General features: G+C 35.3%; 1 protein-coding gene across 1 annotated transcript; it reads right to left on the reverse strand.

Moving 5' to 3' along the window:
• Positions 1-10,824: 10,824 nt before the first annotated feature.
• Positions 10,825-20,482, reverse strand: LOC127860978 (uncharacterized). The gene is made up of 12 exons (XM_052399311.1): positions 20,379-20,482; positions 18,526-18,825; positions 17,784-18,113; positions 17,273-17,572; positions 15,946-16,251; positions 13,749-14,054; positions 13,301-13,573; positions 12,940-13,065; positions 12,715-12,742; positions 12,523-12,554; positions 12,054-12,331; positions 10,825-11,551 (listed from the first exon to the last, which is right to left on the reverse strand). Exons 1-12 carry the CDS (start codon positions 20,440-20,442, stop codon positions 11,384-11,386), a joined length of 2,511 nt encoding a protein of 836 aa, XP_052255271.1. The 5' UTR covers positions 20,443-20,482; the 3' UTR covers positions 10,825-11,383.
• Between the last annotated feature and the right edge of the window lie 2,850 nt (positions 20,483-23,332).

Here is a 23,332-nt window from a genome sequence, read left to right on the forward strand (position 1 = left end):
TTAACTGACACATTCAATACAATTCGATGACTACAAATAACACAAAATGGTCATCTAAATTAACTTAAATGTTTGCGAATAAAATTTAAAAACATTTACTCTATATTTTTCAAATGATATAGTGATACATTTGATTATATAGTTGCATTGTCTTTCGTTATAACCCAGAGGCAGAAACAGTTAATTAAAATTCCAACTAATTCATTTAATTCTATACTTTTAAATGAATGGAACCGATGAACATGCTTAATCTATAACGTTCATATACACAATTTTAGAATATTTCGAAAACAAACAAGGCGAATACAAATAGTAACAAAAGTTATAGTATTCGTTATTGTAAGCCTTACTTACAACATAATGTGAGTAACATTTGATTACTTATTATATTAAATTGCAACATTACTAGTAGACCAGACCACTGTTATTTAACTAACATCGAATCGTATAGCTTTTAGTTTAAAAATATTCGTGTTCCTATATAGTTTGAGTAGTGTCTTCCTACTTGCTCGTTCTACTTTTTCACATTCCTGTAAATGTGCGTAGCATATTACTAACATTGTAAACATGTAAACATGTCACATTAGTCGTAGTAGTAGTTATTGTTGTTATGGAATTGGAGTTGTTTTTGTTCTGTTTTTTTATCAAGTGTCTGTAGTCTTCAACATCGCAGTAGTAGGAGTAGAAGTTCTTGTTGTTAAAGTAGTATGGTAATAGCAGTATTTTTATGCCTTACATTCGTTATTTATAATCATTTATTGTGGCGAGCCAGTATAAGAAACTACACGAAAGTTTATCTTTTGACGAAACGATTTTGAAAAAGGTAAATCTTCTTAAGAACACAACTCTGTGTTACTATTTCAGAAATGGTCGAGATAGAGCAAAACATGAATGTTCAAACTCAGAACTGGATATTTAACAAGAGACTTTGGCAAGCGCCGTGTCTTCCCCGAATAAAAGGTCATACTCGATATTTCGGCAAATTACAAATTCCTTTGTGCTATTGTATCCTTGCAGAAATGCATCAAGACTATGTCAATCATAGCACTTTATTTTGAAAACGTATACTTTTTGCAAATGGAGGTTAAGCTTCTTGAAGAAAAGATTCTTATAAAACGTTTCCAATTTAAATAAGCTAACATCGCAGGCTTAATGAATCCAGAAATGTTTTCCGAAGAGTACAGATCTATCAGTCTACTCAATGAAAAATGACTACGACACAAGCAGCAAACATGTTTTCATCGCTGGCAACAACAGGGAAAGCTCGGGTGATAGAAGCCAATATTGCAAATAATATGAACTTTCGACCACTTGACTTTGGGGTTTCCTCTTGCAGAGTTGTAAAACTATCCGTTAAGGCTATTTTCTAAAATCCGGTTTCCCATTATATTTGCAGTGAATGTGTTTAATTAAAGGTTCTATATCTGATCTATGATGTTCCTAATCAATATATACTAAATGTGTGAATCTGTGTACAAATAGGAACAGATTTCTGTGAAAGTGATAAAGAAAGCTGTGTGCACGCCAGGAATAACAACGATGTCACAGACGTATTAAGTCAGCTGCTTTGTTACGAGGAATAAAACACCAACTTTTATCTCGATGGCTTTACAAATTGCTGAAGACACGAATGCACTGTAGTCTAGTTACCTATCTGCTGATTACCGTCAATGTCAGCGTATCGATGCTGATCATGGCGCCTTTGTTTTTTCTTTCTTGGTACCAAACACCATTGTTAAGCTCCACGCAAATCTGGCAAACATGTTTGAGTCAGAGTAAATAACGTGGATGAACTAAAGAGGGAAGGCTACCAGCCTCGTTGGTATCTTTGCCCATGTTTTCCTAAGCATCGTTAGCGTTACAACGTTACCCTTAGTCAGAAACAAGCTGAACTAGCGGTAGTGGAGACTTGTGTAGTAAAATATGGGACATGCAGCACTGTTCCTTTCTGTTGAATGCATGAGTCATACTCAGTGCCACTCTATTAGTATATACATACAAGCGTTTGCAGTCTACTCAGTCTATAGCTAGCGCTCACCACATGCACGCGCACTATCAAGTTGCCTGATAATATATTTATTAGATGTATAATATAGAGGATATTTGTTGGATTCGGTGGATTATTGATTTTAATTCACGAGTGATCGTAGAAAAAAATATTTTCACGAGTGGCGCAGACACGAGTGAAAATATATTTTTTCTATGATCACGAATGAATTAAAATCGATATTCCACCGAATCCATCAAAGTTTATTTTTATTTTATGCTTTTTTTCACAGTTTACATACATTGTTAAAAGGTTTAACTAAACAATTTCGCTGGAATAATGACGTCATTTCGTAAAAAATGACGTCATTTCACACTAAACAGTGAAACTTATCGATAATTTTTACTGTTAATTTTCACTGTTTGAAACAGTGAAATTATTAGTTTTAATTCACTGATATTTTTCTATAAACAACCGGAAAGCATCAAATAAAATTTATAAACCATACGTGCAGTTTATTAAGTACACTATAAACATGGTGTCAAAAGTAGCTGATTATTGGATAAATCCGGTCGGACAGTTTCATAAAAACACAACATTTTGTTATCTGTGCCAATTATCTGGATCTACGCCATAGGTGATGAAGCACCTTCAGCAGCCGCGATAGCATCGCCAGCGACAATGCCATCGTTAATATCGTTTCTAGGAAAGTTCAACATGGACGGTAACATTGCCACAAACTGGAAAAAAAATCAGCGCTCGTGGATTAACTACAAAAAAGCATTAGGACTAAGTGCCAAAGCACAGGATTTACGTGCCGCTACGTTCTTTACATGCCTTGGACCGAAAGCTATGGACGTGTTCGAGGGATTCGCATTCGGGACGAAAGCCGTGAAGACACAGACGTCATTCTACAGAAATTCGAAGCATTCTGTGTTGCGGAGACCAACGTTACGTACGAAAGATACCTGTTTTATACGTGCGTACAAGATGAGATGGACTCATTTGACACGTTTTGTCAAAAATACGCCAACTTGTCAAGACATGCGAATACGGACAATTAAACGATGACGTAATCTAAAACGATTGGTTATCGGAATACCCGACATACAGGTGCGTAAACGTCTTTTACAAGAAGACAAAATGCATTTATATGTTCAGGGGCGCAGAAGTCTCAAGTGCAAAAATCAAGACAATTAGTTATGGTGCGTCAGTTGTGTCCGACGATGTGCATGTTGTCAAAACAAAATCGAAGCCGCAACAAAGGCAAAGCAATCACAGTTGACCAAAGTCAGCCATAAAGAATGTCCTTATTGTGGAACAAATTGCATGCCAAACAAGTGTCCGGCCTTTGGAGTAAAGTGCCGAAAATGTGGAAAGCTTAATCATTATTCGTCAGAACGCCAGGAAATCAAAACACAGAAGCAATGTGAAACAATGTGACATTTCAGATGATGGGAATTGCGATGACATATAAAATGAAACGCAGGAAATTGTTTTCAGAACAATATTTATGGAAACATGTTACTAGTTTAACTCAGAAAAACAATTAAATTCCAATTAGATTCGGGCGCGACAACAAATATCATTCCACGGTCTCTAATCCCAAGAGTTGAAATTGAATGCACTGACTCAAAATTTAGGATGTATGACAAATCAGTATTCAAAGCTGAAGGGAAATGCCAATTAATGATAAAAAATCCAACGACACATGCTAGGTACAATGTTGAATTTTGAGTGATTGATAAAGATGTAACCCCGCTACTTGGCGCAGAAGCAATCCAAAAAATGCAATTTAATTGATAAAAATTCAATATCAAAACATATGCCCTGTGGACAACTCTGATTGTTTGTCAATGCATGATATTGAACAGACATTTTCAACAGTCTTCATTAGTGAAGGTGAATTTTCTAAGCCATTTCATTTGAACGTTGATGATAATGTTCAACCAGTGAAAATGCCTGTACGAGCGTGCCGTTATCATTAAAACTTGAGCTCAAAAAGCAGCTGGATTATTGAGAATAAAGGGACAATTGCGAAAGTTGACAACCCACTGACTGGTTATCTAGTTCTGTAATTGTGAAACGAGCTTCTTGAAAGATTTGTCTATGCATCTATCCTAAGCCCCTTAACAAAGCGTTGAAGAGTAGCCACTACCTGATGCCAGTGGTTTAAAATTTATTACCAGGGCCCTCACAAGAAAACGTATGCTTTTTGGCATGTCAAGTTAGATGAGGAGTCAAGCTATTTAACATCATTTGAAACGCCTTACGGAAAGTTCCGTTGGCTCAACATGCCGTTTGGAATATCTCCAGCACCGGAATACTTCCAGCAGTATTTGCAATAAAGCCTTAGTGGTCTCAGTGGAATATGCGCCATAGATATAATAATCTACGGCAAAGGCTCTTCATACGACGAAGCCGTCAGAGACCATAATACCAACTTGAAAAAGTTGTTGCAATGATGCATAGAACGCAACATTAAGCTAAACAAGGACAGGTTGCTGCTACATAAGACAAGCATGCCGTTTGTTGATCATTTATTAACGGACAAAGGTGTTGAAGTTGAAGCAATCATGAAAATGCCGAAACCAACAGACACGAAGGGTGTGCAGAGACTATTAGGTAATGTCAATTATTTGACAAAGTTTGTACACAAGCTCAGTGACATGTGTGAGCCACTACACCAGCTTACACACAAGGGTAACTTATTCCAGTGGTCCCATGAGCATGACGAAGCACTACACGCGATCAATCAAGCAGTGTATAATGCCCCTGTGCTACGATATTTCGATGCAAAGCTCGAAACTGCAATCCAATGTGATGCATCCGATACCGGATTGGGGTGTGTGATGTTTCAAGGAAGACAACCTGTTGCATTTGCAAGTCGAAAAATGTCAAAAACGGAGATAAAATATGCGCAAACCGAAAAGGAACTCTTATCTGTGCTATTCGGATTTGAAAAGTTTCACCAATATGTGTATGGTCGGAAAGTGACTGTAGATAGTGACCATAAGCCGCTTGAAATAATGAGCAAAAAGCCGTTGATCAGAGCTCCGAAAGTTTGCAGAGGATGCTACTCAAACTGCAAATGTACGATTATGACATTGTGTACAAGAAAGGCCAACACGTGTACATATCGGATACGCTTTCAAGAGCTTATCATGGTCATGGTTCAACGAAACTCGACGTTCTAATCTCGGAGTACGAAAAAGAGATTGAAAGTACAAAAATGACGGAATATCCTGTGCTTTCTCAAGCAAAACAACACAATCTACGCAAGCTAACACTAGCAGACCCGACCTTTAGAATCGTGATTGATCAAATACGCAACGGATGGTCCAATACACCACGAAGGCATAGCCATATGTATCAGTGCGCGATGAAGTCACATGCGAACATGGAATTATATTCCGTGGAGATCGCTTAGTGGTGCCGAAATCTATGCGAAATTACGCGCTAGAACATATTCAATGTTACACTGATGTTGAAGGATGTCTAGCAAGAGCACGCAACAGTGTTTATTGGCCGAATATGACGTCAGAAATAAAGGTTTACGACATCAAGTGTGAAGCATGCCAGTCGTTCGGTAGTAAGCAGTGTAAGCAACCGCTTATCAGACACGACGTACCAGATCGTCCATGGGCTAAAGTAGCAACGGACGTGTTTAAATTCAACAACAAAGAGTACTTAGTAACAATGGACTTTTTCAGCAATTTCTTTGAAATCGATTACTTGGAACAAGCCCCGTCAAAATTATTATCAGAAAGCTTAAGAAACACTTCTCAAGACATGGAATACCGAAAACGTGACAGATCAAGCTACAGTGTTCAAGTCTGAGCAGTTCAAAGCTTTTGAAAATGAATGGGATATTACTCACTCATACTTGTCAGCTCGATTTCCCCATAGTAACGGAAAAGCCAAAATGCTGCACAACTGGCCAAGAACATAATGAAAAAAGCGAAACACTTAAACACTGATCTTATGATACATTGCTAAATTTCCGGAATACTCTGCAACATTATCTACTGTCTATAGCCCAGCGCAACAGTTGTTTAATCGAGCAACAAGAACACTGTTACCCATCAAGTCTTCAAAGCTTCAGCCTGCAGTGCCCAATGACGTACACCAAAAGCGGCGGTTATGCTCAAGGAAAGTAAAGAACGTCTAGCGCATTACTACAACCACAATGCACGTGACATAAATCCATTACAACTCGGTGACACCGTTCGCATTCAACGAATGGAACGGAACACAACATGGAAAAGAGGAACAATTGAGGCAACCGACCCCCCCCCCCCCAGCCCCCCCCCCCCCCCCAAATGCGTTCGTATGATGTAAGAACAGAATCTGGCGGCGTCATCAATAGAAATCGCAAACATCTGAGAAAGACACCAGAACTCTACACTCCAAGGGGAAAAAGCGAGAAAATGAACAATTCTTTAATGCACCAGAATTACCTCCCATTGAACTTCCGAATGATAATGGCCCAGAGAAACAGAAAAAATCTTCTATTGAACCACTAATAACAAAAACTAGACTAGGTGGAAAAGTTAAGCCACCTGACGTTTCAATGACTATGGTTTACCTTTGTAAATAGTGTGCTGTAATTAGGTGCAGACGTTTGACATTACACTTGCGTTACTTGTATTTTATTTATCATGTGCATGAACAATGAAGGGTACTTGAGATCATTTATACTGCTTATCATGTGCATATGCTTAAGCAAATAATAATGACTTTTATAAATTACTAGTACATTAAAGATCATGTCTATATCTTTTGTAAAGCAAAAGGATGTAACAGTATAGGTCTTAAATTGAATGCATGAGTCATACCCAGTGCCACTCTGTTAGTATATACATACAAGCCTACGCAGTCTACTTAGTCTATTGCTAGCGCTCACCACATGCACGCGCACTATCAAGTTGCCTGATAATATATTTATTATGGATGTATAATAAACTTATAAACCAAACGTGTAGTTTATTAAGTACACCATAAACAGTTATGATGTATTTTAAGACTATAATCATGTTTAACTCAAAAGAAAGGGGTTCTCTCGGAATTCGTGGTTTTTACTGGGAATAATTTGAATACCTGTTGAACAGCAATGCGTTACGCTACATAAAAGCACTGCTCTTATTTGAATACATGGCGAAGACCTGTTGAACAGCTCTTCATTTTAATTTAAAACCCTATCAAACATCCAGTGCACAGCTATGCATTAAGCTACTTGAAAGCACTGCCCAAGACGGCGGTAATCACCATTTTCTTATTTGAATATCTGGCGAAAACCTGGTGTAGAGCTCTTCATTCTAATTTTAAACCCTATCGAATACCCAGTGCATAGCTATGCGTTACGATTCTTTACAGCACTGCCCAATACGGCGGTAATCTCTATTTTTTATTTGAATACCTGGTGAACACCTGGTTAACAGCTCTTCATTGCAATTTGAAAACGTATCGAACACCTGATGCACAGCTTTGCATTATGATGCTTGACAGTCCGGCTTTATACGGCCGCAAACAACATTTCATTATTCGAATACCTGGCGAAGATCTGGTGAAGAGCTGTTGATTATAATTTGAAACCCTATCGAACACCCACTGCACAGCTATGCATTATGCTACTTGAAAGCACTGCTCAATATGGCGGCTATCACCATTTTCTTATTTGAATACCTGGCGAACACCTGGTGAATAGCTTTTCATTTTAATTTGAAAACGTATCGAACTTCTGGCGCATAGCTATGCATTGTGATGCTTTAAAGCCGGGCTTTTTACGGCCGCAAACTCCATTTTACTATTCGAATACCCGGCGAAGATCTGGTGAATAGCTGTTCATTGTAATTTGAAACCCGATCGAAAACACAGTGCACAGCTATGCATTATGCTACTTGAAAGTCATGCTCAATACTGCGGCAATCACCATTTCCTTATTTGAATACGTGGCGAACACCTGGTGAACAGCTCTTCGTTGTAATTTGAAAACGTAACGAACACCTAGTGCATAGTTATGCATTGGTATGCTTTAAAGTCCGGCTTTATACGGCCGCAAACAACTGTTCATAATTCGAATACCTGGCGAAAATCTGGTGAAGAGCTCTTCGTTTTAATTTTAAACCCTATCGAACACATAGTGCACAGCTATGCATTAAGCGACTTAAAGCACTGCTCAATACGGCGGGAATCACCATTTTCATATTAGAATCCTGGCGAACACCTGTTGAAGAGCTCTACATTTTAATTAAAAACCCTATCGAACACCCAGTGCAAAGCCATGCGTTACGCTACTTGAAAGCACTGCTCAATATGGCGTTAATCACAATTTTTTTACTTGAATACCTGGTGAACACCTGGTTAACAGCTCTGCATTGAAATTTCAAAACGTATCGAACACCTAGTGCATAGCTATTTATTATGATGCTTGAAAGTCCGGCTTTATATGGCCGCAAACAACATTGTATTATTCGAATTCCTGGCGAACACCTGTTGAAGAGCTCTTCATTTTAATTTTAAACCCTGTCGAACACACAGTGCACAGCTATGCATGACGCTACTTAAAAGCACTGCTCAATACGGCGGTAATCACCATTTTCTTATTTGAATACCTGGCGAACACATGGTCAAAAGCTCTTCATTGCAATTTGAAAACGTATCGATCACCTAGTGTATAGCTATACATTGTGATGCTTGAAAGTCCTGTTTTTTACGACCACCAACAGCATTTCATCATTCGAATACCTGACGAAGATCTGATGCAGAGCTATTCCTTGTAATTTGAAACCCTATCGAACTGCCTATGCACAGCTATGCATTATGCTACTTGAAAGCACTTCTCAATTCGGCGGAAATCACCATTTTCTTATTTGAATACCTGTCGAACACCTGGTGACATCTCTTCATTTTAATTTGAAAACGTATCGAACATCTTGTGCATAGCAATACATTGTGATGCTTACAAATCCGGCTTTATACGGCCGCAAACAACATTTCATTATTCGAATACCTGGCGAAGATCTGGTTCAGAGCTCTTCATTTTAATTTAAAAACCTTTTGAACACCCAGTGCACAGCTATGCGTTACGTTACTTAAAAGCACTGCTCAATACGGCAGTGATCATCATTTTCTATTTGAATACCTGGCGAACCCCTGGTGAAGAGCTCTTCATTTTGATTTTAAAACCTTTCGAACACCCAGTGCACGGCTATGCGTTACGCTACTTGAAAACACTGCTAAATACGGCGGTTATCATCATTTTTTATTTGAATACCTGGTGAACACATTGTTAACAGCTCTTCGTTGTAATTTGAAAACGTATCGAACACCTAGTGCATAGCTATGCGTTATGATGTTTGACAGCCCGGCTCAAGTTGGCGGCAAACACTAATTTTCATTTGAATACCTGACAAATTCTGGTGAACAGCTGTTCATTTTGATTTGAAAACCTGTCAAATACCCAATGCATAGCTATTCGTTATGTCATGAGAAGCTGGTGAAGATCTGGAGCATAGCTGTGTTTTGCTTTTTAATATCTGACGAACACCCAATGCATAGCTATGCATTTCTATTTTAAACAGCTGATGAAGAGCTAACATCTTACAGCCAACTTCACATACCTATGATTTACAGAGGTAAACAGTGACTTTCTCCCAACTAACGCATTTTACTTCATTTCAACATAGACCGGGATGAATATATCAATTTAAAACAACGCCGCCGCTAAATACTTTGCATTTTTAAGATTTACTTGTATGTAAGTGCTTGCTAAAAAGGTGTACTAAAAATAGTTGATTGTACCACTTACCGTTAGAAGCACGACGAATATGCATTTTGCGTTTAACCGTGTGACACATTATAATGCGAAAGTACGATGGAGACAATGCGATAGTCATATCGTACCGTCGCCATCGTATCATCGTATTGTCGCCATCGTACTATCGCATTGTCGCCATCGTACTATCGCGTTGTCGTACTGTCGTCATCGTATTATCGCATTGTCTCCATCGTACTATCGCACTGTCGCCATCGTATTGTCGCACTGTCGTCATCGTATTATCGCACTATCACATTGTCGCATTGTCGCCATCGTACTATCGAACTGTCGCCATCGTATTGTCGCACTGATGTCATCGTATTATCGTACTATCGCATTGTCGCATTGTCGGCATCGTTATATCGCGTTGTCGCAGTGTCGCCATCGTACTATCGCATTGTCGCCATCGTACTATCGCGTTGTCGCCATCGCACTATCCCATTGTCGCCCTCTGGATTTTATGTGTAACCACGAAGGCCCTAACGGTATTCCGTACTAAACGACTCTATATGAAGTTCGGTTAATTTAATTCATATTTTACTGAATAATACAAAATGTGTCATTTAAGCCTTCGTTTCGGTTGCTTTTGTTGTTTTGTGTATACAGTGACACAAAAAACAAAGACATCGGAACCGACCGAGCCATTCGGTCGAGACATGAACTCGATTTAGACAGATTTGGTTTTGTTCGGCTGTGCTATACCATTTGTAAAATATATTATTATTGACCGACATATTTTTTTAGACAAAATCTGATTTCCTTTCAATAACCACATCTGGCCTACAATCAATCAATTTGCCAACAAACACAGCAATCTATAAAAACCAAATGAATGCGACAAAATATCAATATGGAACATTATTACTATTATTACTCTGTTTCCCGCGTAAAACAGTTTTACTGCGAGTAACATTTTAATTTTCGTTTTGCGCACAGTATCCTCAGTTTACAAAGCTGGACTTCATAGTATTTTACGCTAGTCAACAAACACACTGCAAGAGTCAAGCAAGCGTATGAATCAAATTAAACGATTGTTTATTGCAATGATCACGTGCAATATGCAAACTTAAATCAATATGATAATAAAAGCTTTACATTGATTACGTATGTTATGCTGATAACATGTTTACAATGTTTAAATATATTTTTCAAACTCTGCCATTTATTAATTCCACTCATACTGTGATTTAATGTTACGTATAACATACCGTTCAGTTATAAATACGTCTGTAGCATACATATACATTCTAAAACGTATGTATCTAAAGTGAACAAAATAGGCTGAATTTTCTTTTTCATATTATTTACTTGTATTCTATTTTTTTAAATTCCCTTTTTATTTAGCAATTCTTATTTATGGATGAGCTTATTTACACATAAGTTTATAATAAAGTTATGGTATATGCGACTATTCACATATTGAAAAACGGCATGTAAAACAAAGAACGAACGATGTGCGAAGTAAAAAATATTCAAACATATCTATAGTTATCCTCGCGTTTTCATGGAGCACGTTCGTACACTCTATTCCCCTTCATTCAACTCCGAATATAATGCAATATCGCCATACAGACCAATCATTTATTTGTGTAAATGTTGTCGTCCTTCTCAATTGTCGCCGTCTTTGAGAAGTCAATGCCCACATATTCTACAGCCTCCTCCTGCACAGGTCTGGCCGCTGAAGGTCTTGTTTCCAGCACATCTCTGTCCAACTCCACGTATACTAGCTGATCACCGCTCGCATCCTTTTCACCATAAACGTCTTATTAAAGTGCGTATTTAGAAATTCAATCTATATAGGAGTCGCGTTCTGACAAAACTGGGCATAATGCATGTGCTTAAAGTGTCGTCTCAGATTAGCCTGTGCAGTCCGCACAGGCTAATCAGGGACAACATTTTCCGCCTAAACTTGATTTTTGGTAAGGAGGGACTTCCTTGAAACTAAAAATACCATAAAGGCGGAAAGTGTCTTCCCTGATTAGCCTGTGCGGACTGCACAGGCTAATCTGGGACGACACTTTACGCACATGCATTAAGCCCAGTTTTCTCAGAACGGGGGCCATAGATATTTGACATCATTATCAAAGACCTTACTCTATGCGTGACTCTGCTTCACAATTATAATCTTACCCATTTGCACAGAGCATGTGTACCGCTTCATTATGATAATAATATTCGTAATTATACAATAATATATTAAATAAATATTGACGTTTCCATAACAATTCTATATAAAAAATAACATACCGTTTTCGGTGGCGCTTTGCCTCTTGCGCGTACAATAGCTGGGTTTGGACAAGTCTTCGAGACGACTGCGTATTCATCCGCCGTGCTTACGGTAAGGGTATTCGTGGAGACCACTGTTTTTGGACCGGCACGGCCAACGTGAGCAGACGGAATGTTTGTGTTTGCTTTTGAAACAATAGACTTCTGTACAGAAGCATTCACGTGTTCGGAGACAGTGCTTTTACTGGTCTTCGACACAACAGCGTACTCAACGAGTTGGTCATCATTGGTGCCAGAAACTAGAACATTAATCGTGTTTGCATATTAGATTGCATAGCGATTATAATTATTGCAAAGGCATTCAATTGGCTTAATTTTAGAGCGCTATATCAAGCATTCCATCCGTAGGAAATAGTAAAAACTACTTTATAAATCAGGTGAATATTAATAGGTAAAATAGTGATGTCCATAAATATTGTAGCAGGCGTACCGTGTATTTCATGGGACCTCTGCACTGTATCACTGAAATAGGGTACTTGTTCTATTATCAAAATTCAATTGCACATGTGTTTAAAATATGAGTTTAAAATATGTGACGCGGTTTTGTTGATTTATCAAAATAGCTGGTTTATCTTTTAAATTATATATAGGCATTCTGGGTTTTTTCTTATTTAATACATACTTTCGATGAGTTCTTCGTTTATGTTGCCCTAGAAAATATACATGAAACATCAACAACTGTTGACATACTACAACATCACAATTTGTGCAAATGACAGTTTTCCATCGGGATTTGCTTATCTTGTTTGTTGAAGCTGTATATTTTAAATATCATATTGTCAAATATTTAACATAAACGAGCAAGTAAACTAGCAAATAGCGCATTATTTAATGCATTTAAACATACGTCGTTTCCAGTAACACACTTTGATCATGGCTGCTACTCCTGCCAGTAACACACAGGATCCAACTAAGCCGCCCACTAATGCCATGCTTCCGCCTTGTTCGTCCTGTGTGATCTCGGACTTTCGGGCTTTGTCATAAAATAAGTTGTTTTCTATAGTCAATACAGAAGTGTTTGCATACGATCAATAATATGAGTTTTCATTTTGAACTCCCTGTTTTCACTCTCAATAAATTTGATCTCACCCTTTATATCTAAAATATCATGACAATCTCGTTATTTCAACTATGTAAGTGTATTTATTGATTACTTGAAGAAAATATTAATACACCAATATAACATAAAATAATAAACTGTAGGCAACCTCTTCCTTCAGCAACGAAGGACTTGTTTGACGCAAGTAACATATGCACCACGGAGCACATATATTCCCGTTTCTCTCCGTCCCGTAAACCTGACACAAGAACAGAGCACAAAGTGGCTCCGTTACAAGAGCTCGTTTCTTCTCGTCCATCTTGTGTGTAACTCCACGTGATGTTGGAAGGTGGGTAACTATCCGCAAGACACGTGGTCTGTTGTGTTGACCCTTCTTCGATTATTAGTGGACTTGATGTATTAATCTGGATTTTTGGTGGATCTGTGCAAAGAATTATAATTTAAATCAGATTAAAAAGATAACAATCGTTTAAGTAAGTGTTGTGTAGAAACAAATATCGAATTGTTTTTATTCCAAAGTCACGATATATAGAAGTGTTTCCAATGTCGAATATTAAACATTTTTTACTGGTCACACAATGGTGGCGACAACTTACGTGGTAGGTTTATGATCGTAGATGCAATAACTTTTTCAAAGTGATCACAGTATAATGAACAGGTTATCGTCACATCACGTTCTCCAAGTGATCCGTTAATCGTCGCATTATAAATAATGAGTGGATTTTCTGAAGTTTTTCTAGGTGATTTGAGATATATTGGACGATTACTGGATGTTGTCAACGACATGTTACACTTCGCATTTGTTTCACTTGACTTGCATGCAACCTCAACTGGATAGTCTTTCCCGCTTGTGCGTATAAGGTTGGAGTTGTCAACCACTATTGTTATATCCGATGGTGGATCTAAACAAAAATATCTGGGGATATACAAAAAGAATACGATTGTTGATTGTCAAATGATATATATATATATATATATATATATATATATATATATATATATATATATATATATATATATATATATATATATATATATATATATATATATATATAATATCTTAATATTCTGAAATTATGTCTATTTTGCGTCTTTTTTGCATACTCTTTTGCACGATCGACAGTTAATCTTGTGACACCAGTCGAATCTCGTTGGTTTCATCTTACAATAATAAGCAAATTGTGCAAATTTCTAAAACAAATGGAAGAAAAATACAGACTTTAAAAAGCAAACGCAATTAATCGAACAGTATCTTTATGAACCATACCGAATTTTTTTCCGTATATTCGAGTACGAACATTCTTACAAAAATGAACGGCAAAATCTCCTTATAAAATTTATAATAAGGAGACAGTTATATTAATTGACCAGTTCTTTTATTGTGCTGTTATATTGTATAGTTAATAAAAAAAATTATTCACTACACCAACAATCGTACACCACTTTGATAAATCGAACATAGTACAACATGATTTCACTAGTACGAACAGAGGTTTTGTATAATATTAAAGTTACTGAGTCTTTATAGTTTCGGGTTTATTGTGCTCTATATGATCAGAGCAGACCAGCAACGTTAAACTAGTGTAAAACTAAGTGATTAAAACGATGAATATATCGTCTTCAGAAAATCGCTATGATATGCCATGTTACTTCTTAGAAAATGCATCTCTTCGGAATGCCGACAAATAACAGGGTTGTGGCAGTATGCTTTGGACGAATAAGTTAATTTCTCAACTAAGTCGCTAATAAAAAGCACAAATATGTTACTAGGAAACACAGGATATCGATAAAATAATCTAACCAAAAATGCTGTTGTTAAATTGCGTTTAAACCAGATGATTAAAACAACTCGTTAGTAATAAGCACTTCCTCAAAAAAACTCACGCGGGGATACATTTCGATTAAGTGGTATGTTACCTTTTTTCCAAACGTTTAATTCATTTCATGCTCTTTAACTTCCGAGATGTCGCCTAAAAAGCAATTTGATTCCCGCACAGAGGCACCAAAGGAATAATTCGCAAACTAATGTTAAGGAATGATCGAGCTGCGATAGATCCCGTTGATCTTTAGTGAAAGTCTTTGATGGGAACTGTGTTCGCACTACTTAAAGCTGATCTAGTAATTTACAGTTGCTGGAAATTGTATGATTGATTCACAGCAAAAACACATTTTACAAACTAAAAACAAGATTTATTAGGACTTGAACATCAATTTAAAAAAATGAAAGTGTTACTGTAAATATATCAGCAATTTCTCTTTCGTTTGGTTCATCATTTACAGATGATGCATTCCTACATTTACAACTTACTGGTATTTACAAAGAAACACTATTTCTTGCTAACAAACGCAACTATGATAAAATCGATGTTGTAAATTGACCATTTATTCATAAGTTATCTCATTGTATATATATTTAATTTTAGTCCATAGCAAGTGTTTACATTAAACGTGTATAACCATGGCCCAAGCCTTGCAATTACAGAGAAATCGGTTTTAGATTTTTAGACGCTTTTATCTGCTATTTAAAGTTGTGGTGTTATGAATATATACAGAAAAGCAAATTGAATTCAAACACTTTGAAAATTGGCCACTGGAGCGTTTATTTCAGTAAAGTTTCATGAAAGTATGTCTAGACTTGTATATGAGATGTTTAAAGCGATAAGGGCACCCACGACGTAAACAGCCGCCACCGTAATAGTTTGATTTAAAATGTCAGTATATGTCAAATTATTAGAAAGCTTATGCTAAAGTACATTATCATATAACATTTATTTTTAAAAAAACGTCACTTACATGTATATGTCACTTTAATTGGGCGTGTATGTTTCGAAGATACGTTATGTATTTGAATTTGTGAACAGCGTATCTCTGCTCCATCCCAATTTTTATCGGGAACGTCAGTTACTGTCGCAACACTGTTGTAAGTGCGCTTAGTGTTGTCATACTGATCTATCTGGGTAGACGATATTTCATTGCCGTTGAGATAGAATGTCAAAACTGATTTTGGACGTCCTCCTTTAGACGAACATGTAATGTTTGGTTGAACTCCTTTGTATAAGACAGATACAGGAATGTTAAGCTTCGGTCCATCTGACTGAACTAAAATAGAAAATAGTTCAATCTTAATTTTGTCCCTAACTACATTTCACTATTAACCGGTCACATCTAATTTTATGTTAATTTAATGTTAGTCATCATATTCCACTTAAGATATTCACAATTTATAATACAGTATGATTAATATTGGGTTTACATTGATATACAAATGAAAAACTCGTAAATAAAGTTATTATAGGTTGTAAACAATCTTAATAAAATCAAAAGAAATACTCCAGCTACTATACCTAAGTTAAGGACTGGATCGAATGAATTCTCATTAGAGGTCACCTTTTTAAGGAGCAAATAACCTCGTCGCGTTTACCATTGATTGGCATAAACCTTTTTGCAAATATCAAAGTGAACTATGGCTGTTTAAATCACTTTTGTATTAATATATTTATTAAACCCCACCGTAAAACCGATAGTAAATTGTTTTTATTGAGAATATGTGTTCTAAAAAGCAATAATATTTCGTACAGAAGAGATTTCGTGTATGTGCAGATGATCATTTTATCCTGTTGTCACACCATATATTTATATCACAGCATATGAACTCAAAAGTTACATTTTAACCATTTGACATTTAATTTTCAGACTACTTAATAACCAACTGCAAGTGGCATACTCGCGGTGATAATGTATACACGATACACGCAAATAAAAAGTAAAACAAGTGTACACGTAGTTCTATGACGTCAGTAATTGTTGTTGGAATTCTTCACTCATGTCTGTGCTAAGCACTTAGTTTTGTTCCTTGAAGTATCGTCTCTTACGTTATTTAAAAATGTGAGACACAGGATAGGGTTATAAGATTACACATTATAAAACAGGTCTATTTTACATTTCATGAAATAAAGAACATTATTAAAACGCGATACAAAAACAAGATCATTTTTAAATTCTTTTAAACTGCACGTTTTCGTAAGCGCATAACAAAATAAAAGCACAAGTAGTTCCATTATTTTAATTTAATATAATTTGTTTTTCCCTAATTTAGAATTGTCGAGATAATAAATCCTACCTGCAACATAAAGTGTGGCACTTGTGTTGAGCTGCCCGCATGTTGCTGCAGAGCACACAACTTGTTTCAAATGATCGTTCTCATCAAAAGAGGATGTGAAGATAGTCCTGTATGTTCCGTTAGCATCGTTTTCTGTACGGTATGTGTATCCATTTATTTTAAGGGTGACTCTTGTATTGGTTGCCCCGTGACTTGTGCAAAATATGTCTTTGTAAGTATTGCGACTTGTATTAACATGAAGACATCCTGTACAGTCATCGATATTCACGAGAGGTCCAAGGACAGGAGATACAGGTGAACCTGTGAAAAAAATCTGGTATTTTAGGCAAATATTACATGTATATATAAGTAAATGCTTATTTCTAGCATGATCATACACCATTTATGTCATTTGAACTTTATTGTGAAGAAGAAACCACGGTTTAAAGCATTTTAGTGTTTGTATTAGTGTCTATTAATACATTCCCTAATGTTATACTTGATATACATGTATGTACTAAATGTTACTCACGTGTGTCTAGGGTAATGATATCTGTGTGTTTTACTGGACCTTTTTTTATGGGCCTGTCAGTGCACTGGACACGATATTGATATCCATTTTTTCTGATGACGTCATGAATTACTAACACGTATGCCCAATTGCTTTCATTGCGTTGTTCGTAATTATGTTCCGAAATGTTGACTCTAAATTCAAAACCAGTCTTGGGATTAGTTTCAAGCCAGTACAGGACGTATCCATCTGTGAATTTCTTTACAGCATCGGTTGGAATGAATACAAACTCTGCCTGACCGATCTTTGGATTGCATGTCCGTATGTACGAGGCACCACAATCCGTCAGTGCTGCACAAGTATCAGAAAACATAATAATACTCACAAAAACGGGCAACATTTAACAATACGCAAAATGAAAATGATTAATGAACATTATACAATTGTTTTGTAAGTTATTGTTCACTATTAGTTGCTGTAAGAATTATATACCATACAAATATATGATCATGTTTATTTCATGATTTTCCTCTGTTTTGTAATTATTCGCAAATGATTGTTTGTGTTTCATAATTACGTTAGAATTACGTTGAAACAAAATCGTTTATGAATGAAACACGCTTAAAATAACTATTTTATATAATATATATATATATCATTTATGACCATTCATTCAAAATTAAAAGAATAACAACTTAAACAATATTAAGTTGAATATTATTATAAAATAAATGCTTGTTTTCATTGCATGCAACGAACATACTTTTTAAACGCGTTCGAACATAACCAGAGTGACAGCCATATGCCACATAAAAGTCTGCGTTGTTAAGGGTGTCCGGACATTCGAAGAGAACAAATACGAATGGTGACGTTTTACATCCATTTAAACATTCGTGTTTAAAATATTTAGTGTTTGAGTTAAGCAATACCGGGTTTTCGTTCTTAATTTTTTGGGGGCGGAAAGTTATTGTGACGTTTCTTCCTATGTACAGATTATCTGGCTCCTCAATTTCAATATGCCCACATTCATTTTCTACTTCATCTCCTGGCATAGGTACTGCAACTGAAATAGCAATGTAACAAAGTTACTAGTGTATGTTTAAATGAAACTGAGCTTAAAATACGTTAAACGTAGCTTCTGGTTATGAACAAACGAATAAGCTTTGTAAAATTGTTGGAGTAACTATAATATTTATGGCTCACATTCTATTATATATATATATATATATATATATATATATATATATATATATATATATATATATATATATATATATATATATTATATAATGTTCGTTTTAAAATATATAGTACAATCTTACATGTATTATTATGTTGCCTCTTTATTAGTTTGGTCTATACAAAATAATATTAGTAAATACACAATTTCTTAATAATTCTTCGAACAAATCTTGATCATTTTGCAAAAGTGTTAACTATATAAAGTTACCATTGAAATACTTATCATAAATTCTGTGTAAACAATTTTATTGACATTTAAAACACATTTCTTTCATATACATTATATTTGTTTTGCTGACGAGGAAAGATTTCTTCTTCGGGTATGTGACGTAGTCCAATTATTTCTAATATAACCTGTTAAAAGATGTGATTAGAAGGGAGCATATTTTTTTTTTAATTCAAACACAAATGTATACTTATTCGAAATTCGGTTTAGCATTCTTAGACCATATATCAGTCAAGCAATATATGAAATAACCAATAGTTCGTGTTTTTTTTAAGAATAATCATTCACAGGCTCCTCCAATAAGGTTGTTTCTTGCCTCCATGGGACAGTCGCTCAAATATGTAACGCCGACATAAGTAAATAGCTTTATAGAATTTTCATTCAATAAACATCGTGTGCTCAGTAATTTACAAACAATGTTAAATACAAAACAAAAAAAATAAAGATGTAGAATGTCAATCTCATGTTTGCGGCGTATAGCTTAATCTGCAGTTCATAGTTGTATTCTCTTCGCCAATCTAAATATCGGAAACAACCACAGGTATTGTCCTGTTTGGTACATAATTGTTCATTACATTTTCAATACGTGCGCTAAATATAAAGCTACAAATACATAGTGCGCAATAAACGATAAATAACTAGTAAACAGTATGTATCATGGTAGTTACAACTCACTTAAGATAAAACATTAATGAAAAAGCTGTTCTGAAATCACTTGACATAAATTCATTTCCGTTAACGTGATAACAGAGTCGGCAAAATACGTTTGCCGATAAGATTTTTTTCTAAATATAACGTTTTATGATGGAAATGTAAAATGTATAGCTGCGTTCCAATAAAATATACTTCATAACTATTCAGTTTAATTAAAAATTATGAATTAGTAAATACAACTTCATTTCCCATACCCAATGTTATTCTAATTAAATTATTAGACATACTAACTTTACATCAATATAGTTCATTGTTTGCAAAAAAGTCTTATATTGACAGCAGTTTCCAAACAAAAAGAGTAAATTTGCCAAATGAGTACATCGTTAGTGAACCATGTCATGTTTTTTTATTGATAAATTCGACGAACATTTCGAGACAATTATGTACTGAACGAAATCATAATCTTTACTTTAAAATATCTTAAAAAACAATACCGGTATTTTGTAGTATCACTGCAAGAACCACAAATCCACACACCACGGTTTTATCTGAATTCATTTTTAATAAATAAAAACCTCTAGATTCTGACGATCCTCCTAAACATTTCAACTAACAATGCATAATTGCGGAACGGTTTGTATACACTTGATGGATTCCGGATCTTTTGGTTAACGCGGGAAGAGTTTGATGCGTAGCCAGCGAAGAAAGTAACATCAGTAAACGTATGTACGTTTTAACATGAATGAGATGAGTTACAAACACATTTTTTTACACATAGACAGGCATGGTGAATTTTGCTGTTACGTGATATGCTATACTATGTACTACTGCAATTTGGTTACAAAACAACTATTGTGTTCATTAACTAAGTACGTCATAATCACTCATAATCATCATCGCCACTATTATCCACAGTAATAATGGTCATCATAATCATCATCATCATCATCTCGTTGTCGTTAAATCGTCGCCACCTTCGTCGCCGTCACATCATAACCCTCATCATCATAACAGCGCCCCCCCCCCCCCCCCCAAACAAAAATAAATAAATAAATCATTTATATCAAAATCAATTACAGCCATGAACACTCATCATGAAGCTTGTTTTGATCCATAAAAATACAACAAATACACATACCCATATAGGTGTATAGGCGTAACGTAATTTGGTGTTGAAAACCACAGTTGTGAAGACACCAACATGCGGTGAAACATTCTATTCTTTACTGGGGTCTACAATAGGCTACTTCACAATGCTATGCTATTCGTGTTATGTCATGCTACGCTAAGCTTTAAAATTCGATTTCATGTTAAAATTATTCTAGGTTATGCTATGCTTTGTTTTGATGTGATTCGATATGCTATGCATTGTCGTTCTATGCTATGATATTTTGTGTCGCATAAAACTTCGTTTTATTCAATAAGTTATTTCAATAACGTAACATGATTGACTATGAACAACGAGGATTTACACTATTTATGTAAGGGTGAAAATTCATAGCAATAATATTATTATATAAGTTCAACCTATTGTTATAGAAGTTACTTTTTGTCTTAACGGTAATTTGTATTTAGAACCTTTTCACTTACTATGAACATGGGTCGTTTCCTAGACAAAATTCCTTTTTATGTTGACAAAAAGTGATTACTATGCACTTTGAGAAAACATTTAACATGACCCAGAAAAGTTGAATATTCCTGCCAATTACAGCTTTTCACTCAGTTTGTCCAGTCATAAATAACAGTTCCATCCCATTTACATAACAAGTGTTGTGGGCTGATTAGGTTTATTTCAAACGTTTACGATGAAGGCACTGCCACTGCGAATGCCTTCCATCATATTGCATTTCATCCTACCACTTAGCGAACAATTCGACTTCCTTATTTCGGCCACTTTACAATTTCCTTTAATTCATACATATACTTAACCTATAACACTTGTCTGATGTGATGTATCATACATAGGCGACGTTCTATTGAAGACGCTTTCTTTTGCTTAAAACGTTTATATAAACACACCTTAATCAACGAGAAAAAAATACTGTTATTTCAAGCTATTCCACCGTGCCTTGATAGTAAAATAGCAAATTGATAAACGTTTATCATGATTTTTAATTGAAATTATCACGAGATTTACACAAAATAATATAATTGAACGCACATACATGATATTTATCCATTATATTACAAAAATACTAAATTAAAACAACGTTATATACTATGAAATAGTATCAAATAGTATGCACCTATTAACATTTTTCCTCATGAATGAGGGGTCGGATGACCAGCAAAAATTTGAAAATGTTTAACTGTAGGTAGATCAGATCAAATCAAGTCAAAATCCTCAAAATGGAATCAAGCATATTATAAATTTAAATATATTTACATATAGACATAGCCTCCCATAGTTTAACAATCATATTATCGTGTTGAAATGCAGGCAGAAGCCGAAATACAGTTTTAAAAGGCAAAATTACGAAGCTTACAAAGTCTATGTCGCCATACAATATTTTTAGGACTTTGAAATAGGCTATGTCTGTAATAAACAATCCTTTATTGTAGCAAATAAGCTTCAACTGACACAATCAATACAATTCTATGACTACAATTAACACAAAACGGTCATCTAAATTAAATTAAATGTTTGCGAAAAAAAATGTAACACATGTACTCTATTTTTTTCAAATTATATAGTGATACATTTGATTATATAGTTGTATAGTCTTTCGTTATAACAAAGAGGCAGAAACTGTTAATTCAAATTCAACCTAATTCAACCTAATTTTGTATTTGTAAATGAATAGAACCGATGAACATGCTTTATTTATAACGTTCATATACAAAATTTTAGAATATTTCGAAAACAAACCAGGCGAATACAAACAGTAACAAGAGTTACAGTATTCGTTATATTAAGCCTTACTTACAACATAATCGTAATGTGAGTCACAGTTGATTACTTATTATATTAAATTGCACCAATACTAGTTGACCAATTGATTCGAATACACACTTCAAAGTTCTTTTTTCTGTCCCCCGTACCACTGTAATTTAGCTGACATCGAATCGTATAGCTTTTAGTTTAAAAATATTCGTGTTCCTATAGAGTTTGAGTATTGTCTTTCTACTTGCTCGTTCTAAGTTTTCACATTCTTGTAAATGTGCGGAGCATATTACTTAAATTGTAAACATGTAACATAAGTAGTAGTAGTAGTTATTGTTGTTATGGAATGGGTGTGGTTTTTGTTGTGGTTTTTGATGAAGTGTCTGTAGTGTTCGTCATCGCAGAAGTAGGAGTAGAAGTAGCAGTTCTTGTTGTAAAGTAGTATAGTAATAGCAGTATTTTTATATTCGTTATTTATACTAATTTAATATGGCGCTTCAGTATGAGAAGCTACAGCAAAATTCTTCGTTTGACGAAACGATTTTGAAAATGGTTAAACTTCTT

Source organism: Dreissena polymorpha, chromosome 15 (assembly GCF_020536995.1).
Source record: "Dreissena polymorpha isolate Duluth1 chromosome 15, UMN_Dpol_1.0, whole genome shotgun sequence".
Classification (NCBI taxonomy): Eukaryota; Metazoa; Mollusca; class Bivalvia; order Myida; family Dreissenidae; genus Dreissena; species Dreissena polymorpha.

Bases quoted from the DNA above. Each gene is read 5' to 3' on its own strand.
- LOC127860978 (XM_052399311.1), bottom strand. From the start codon at position 20,442: ATGAATTCAGATAAAACCGTGGTGTGTGGATTTGTGGTTCTTGCAGTG. The intron at 17,573-17,783 runs GTGAGTAACATT...TTTTTTTCACAG, and splicing joins TATCATTACCCTAGACACAC to GTTCACCTGTATCTCCTGTC. The intron at 14,055-15,945 runs GTAAGTGACGTT...ATTTTTGTTTAG, and splicing joins AATTAAAGTGACATATACAT to ATCCACCATCGGATATAACA.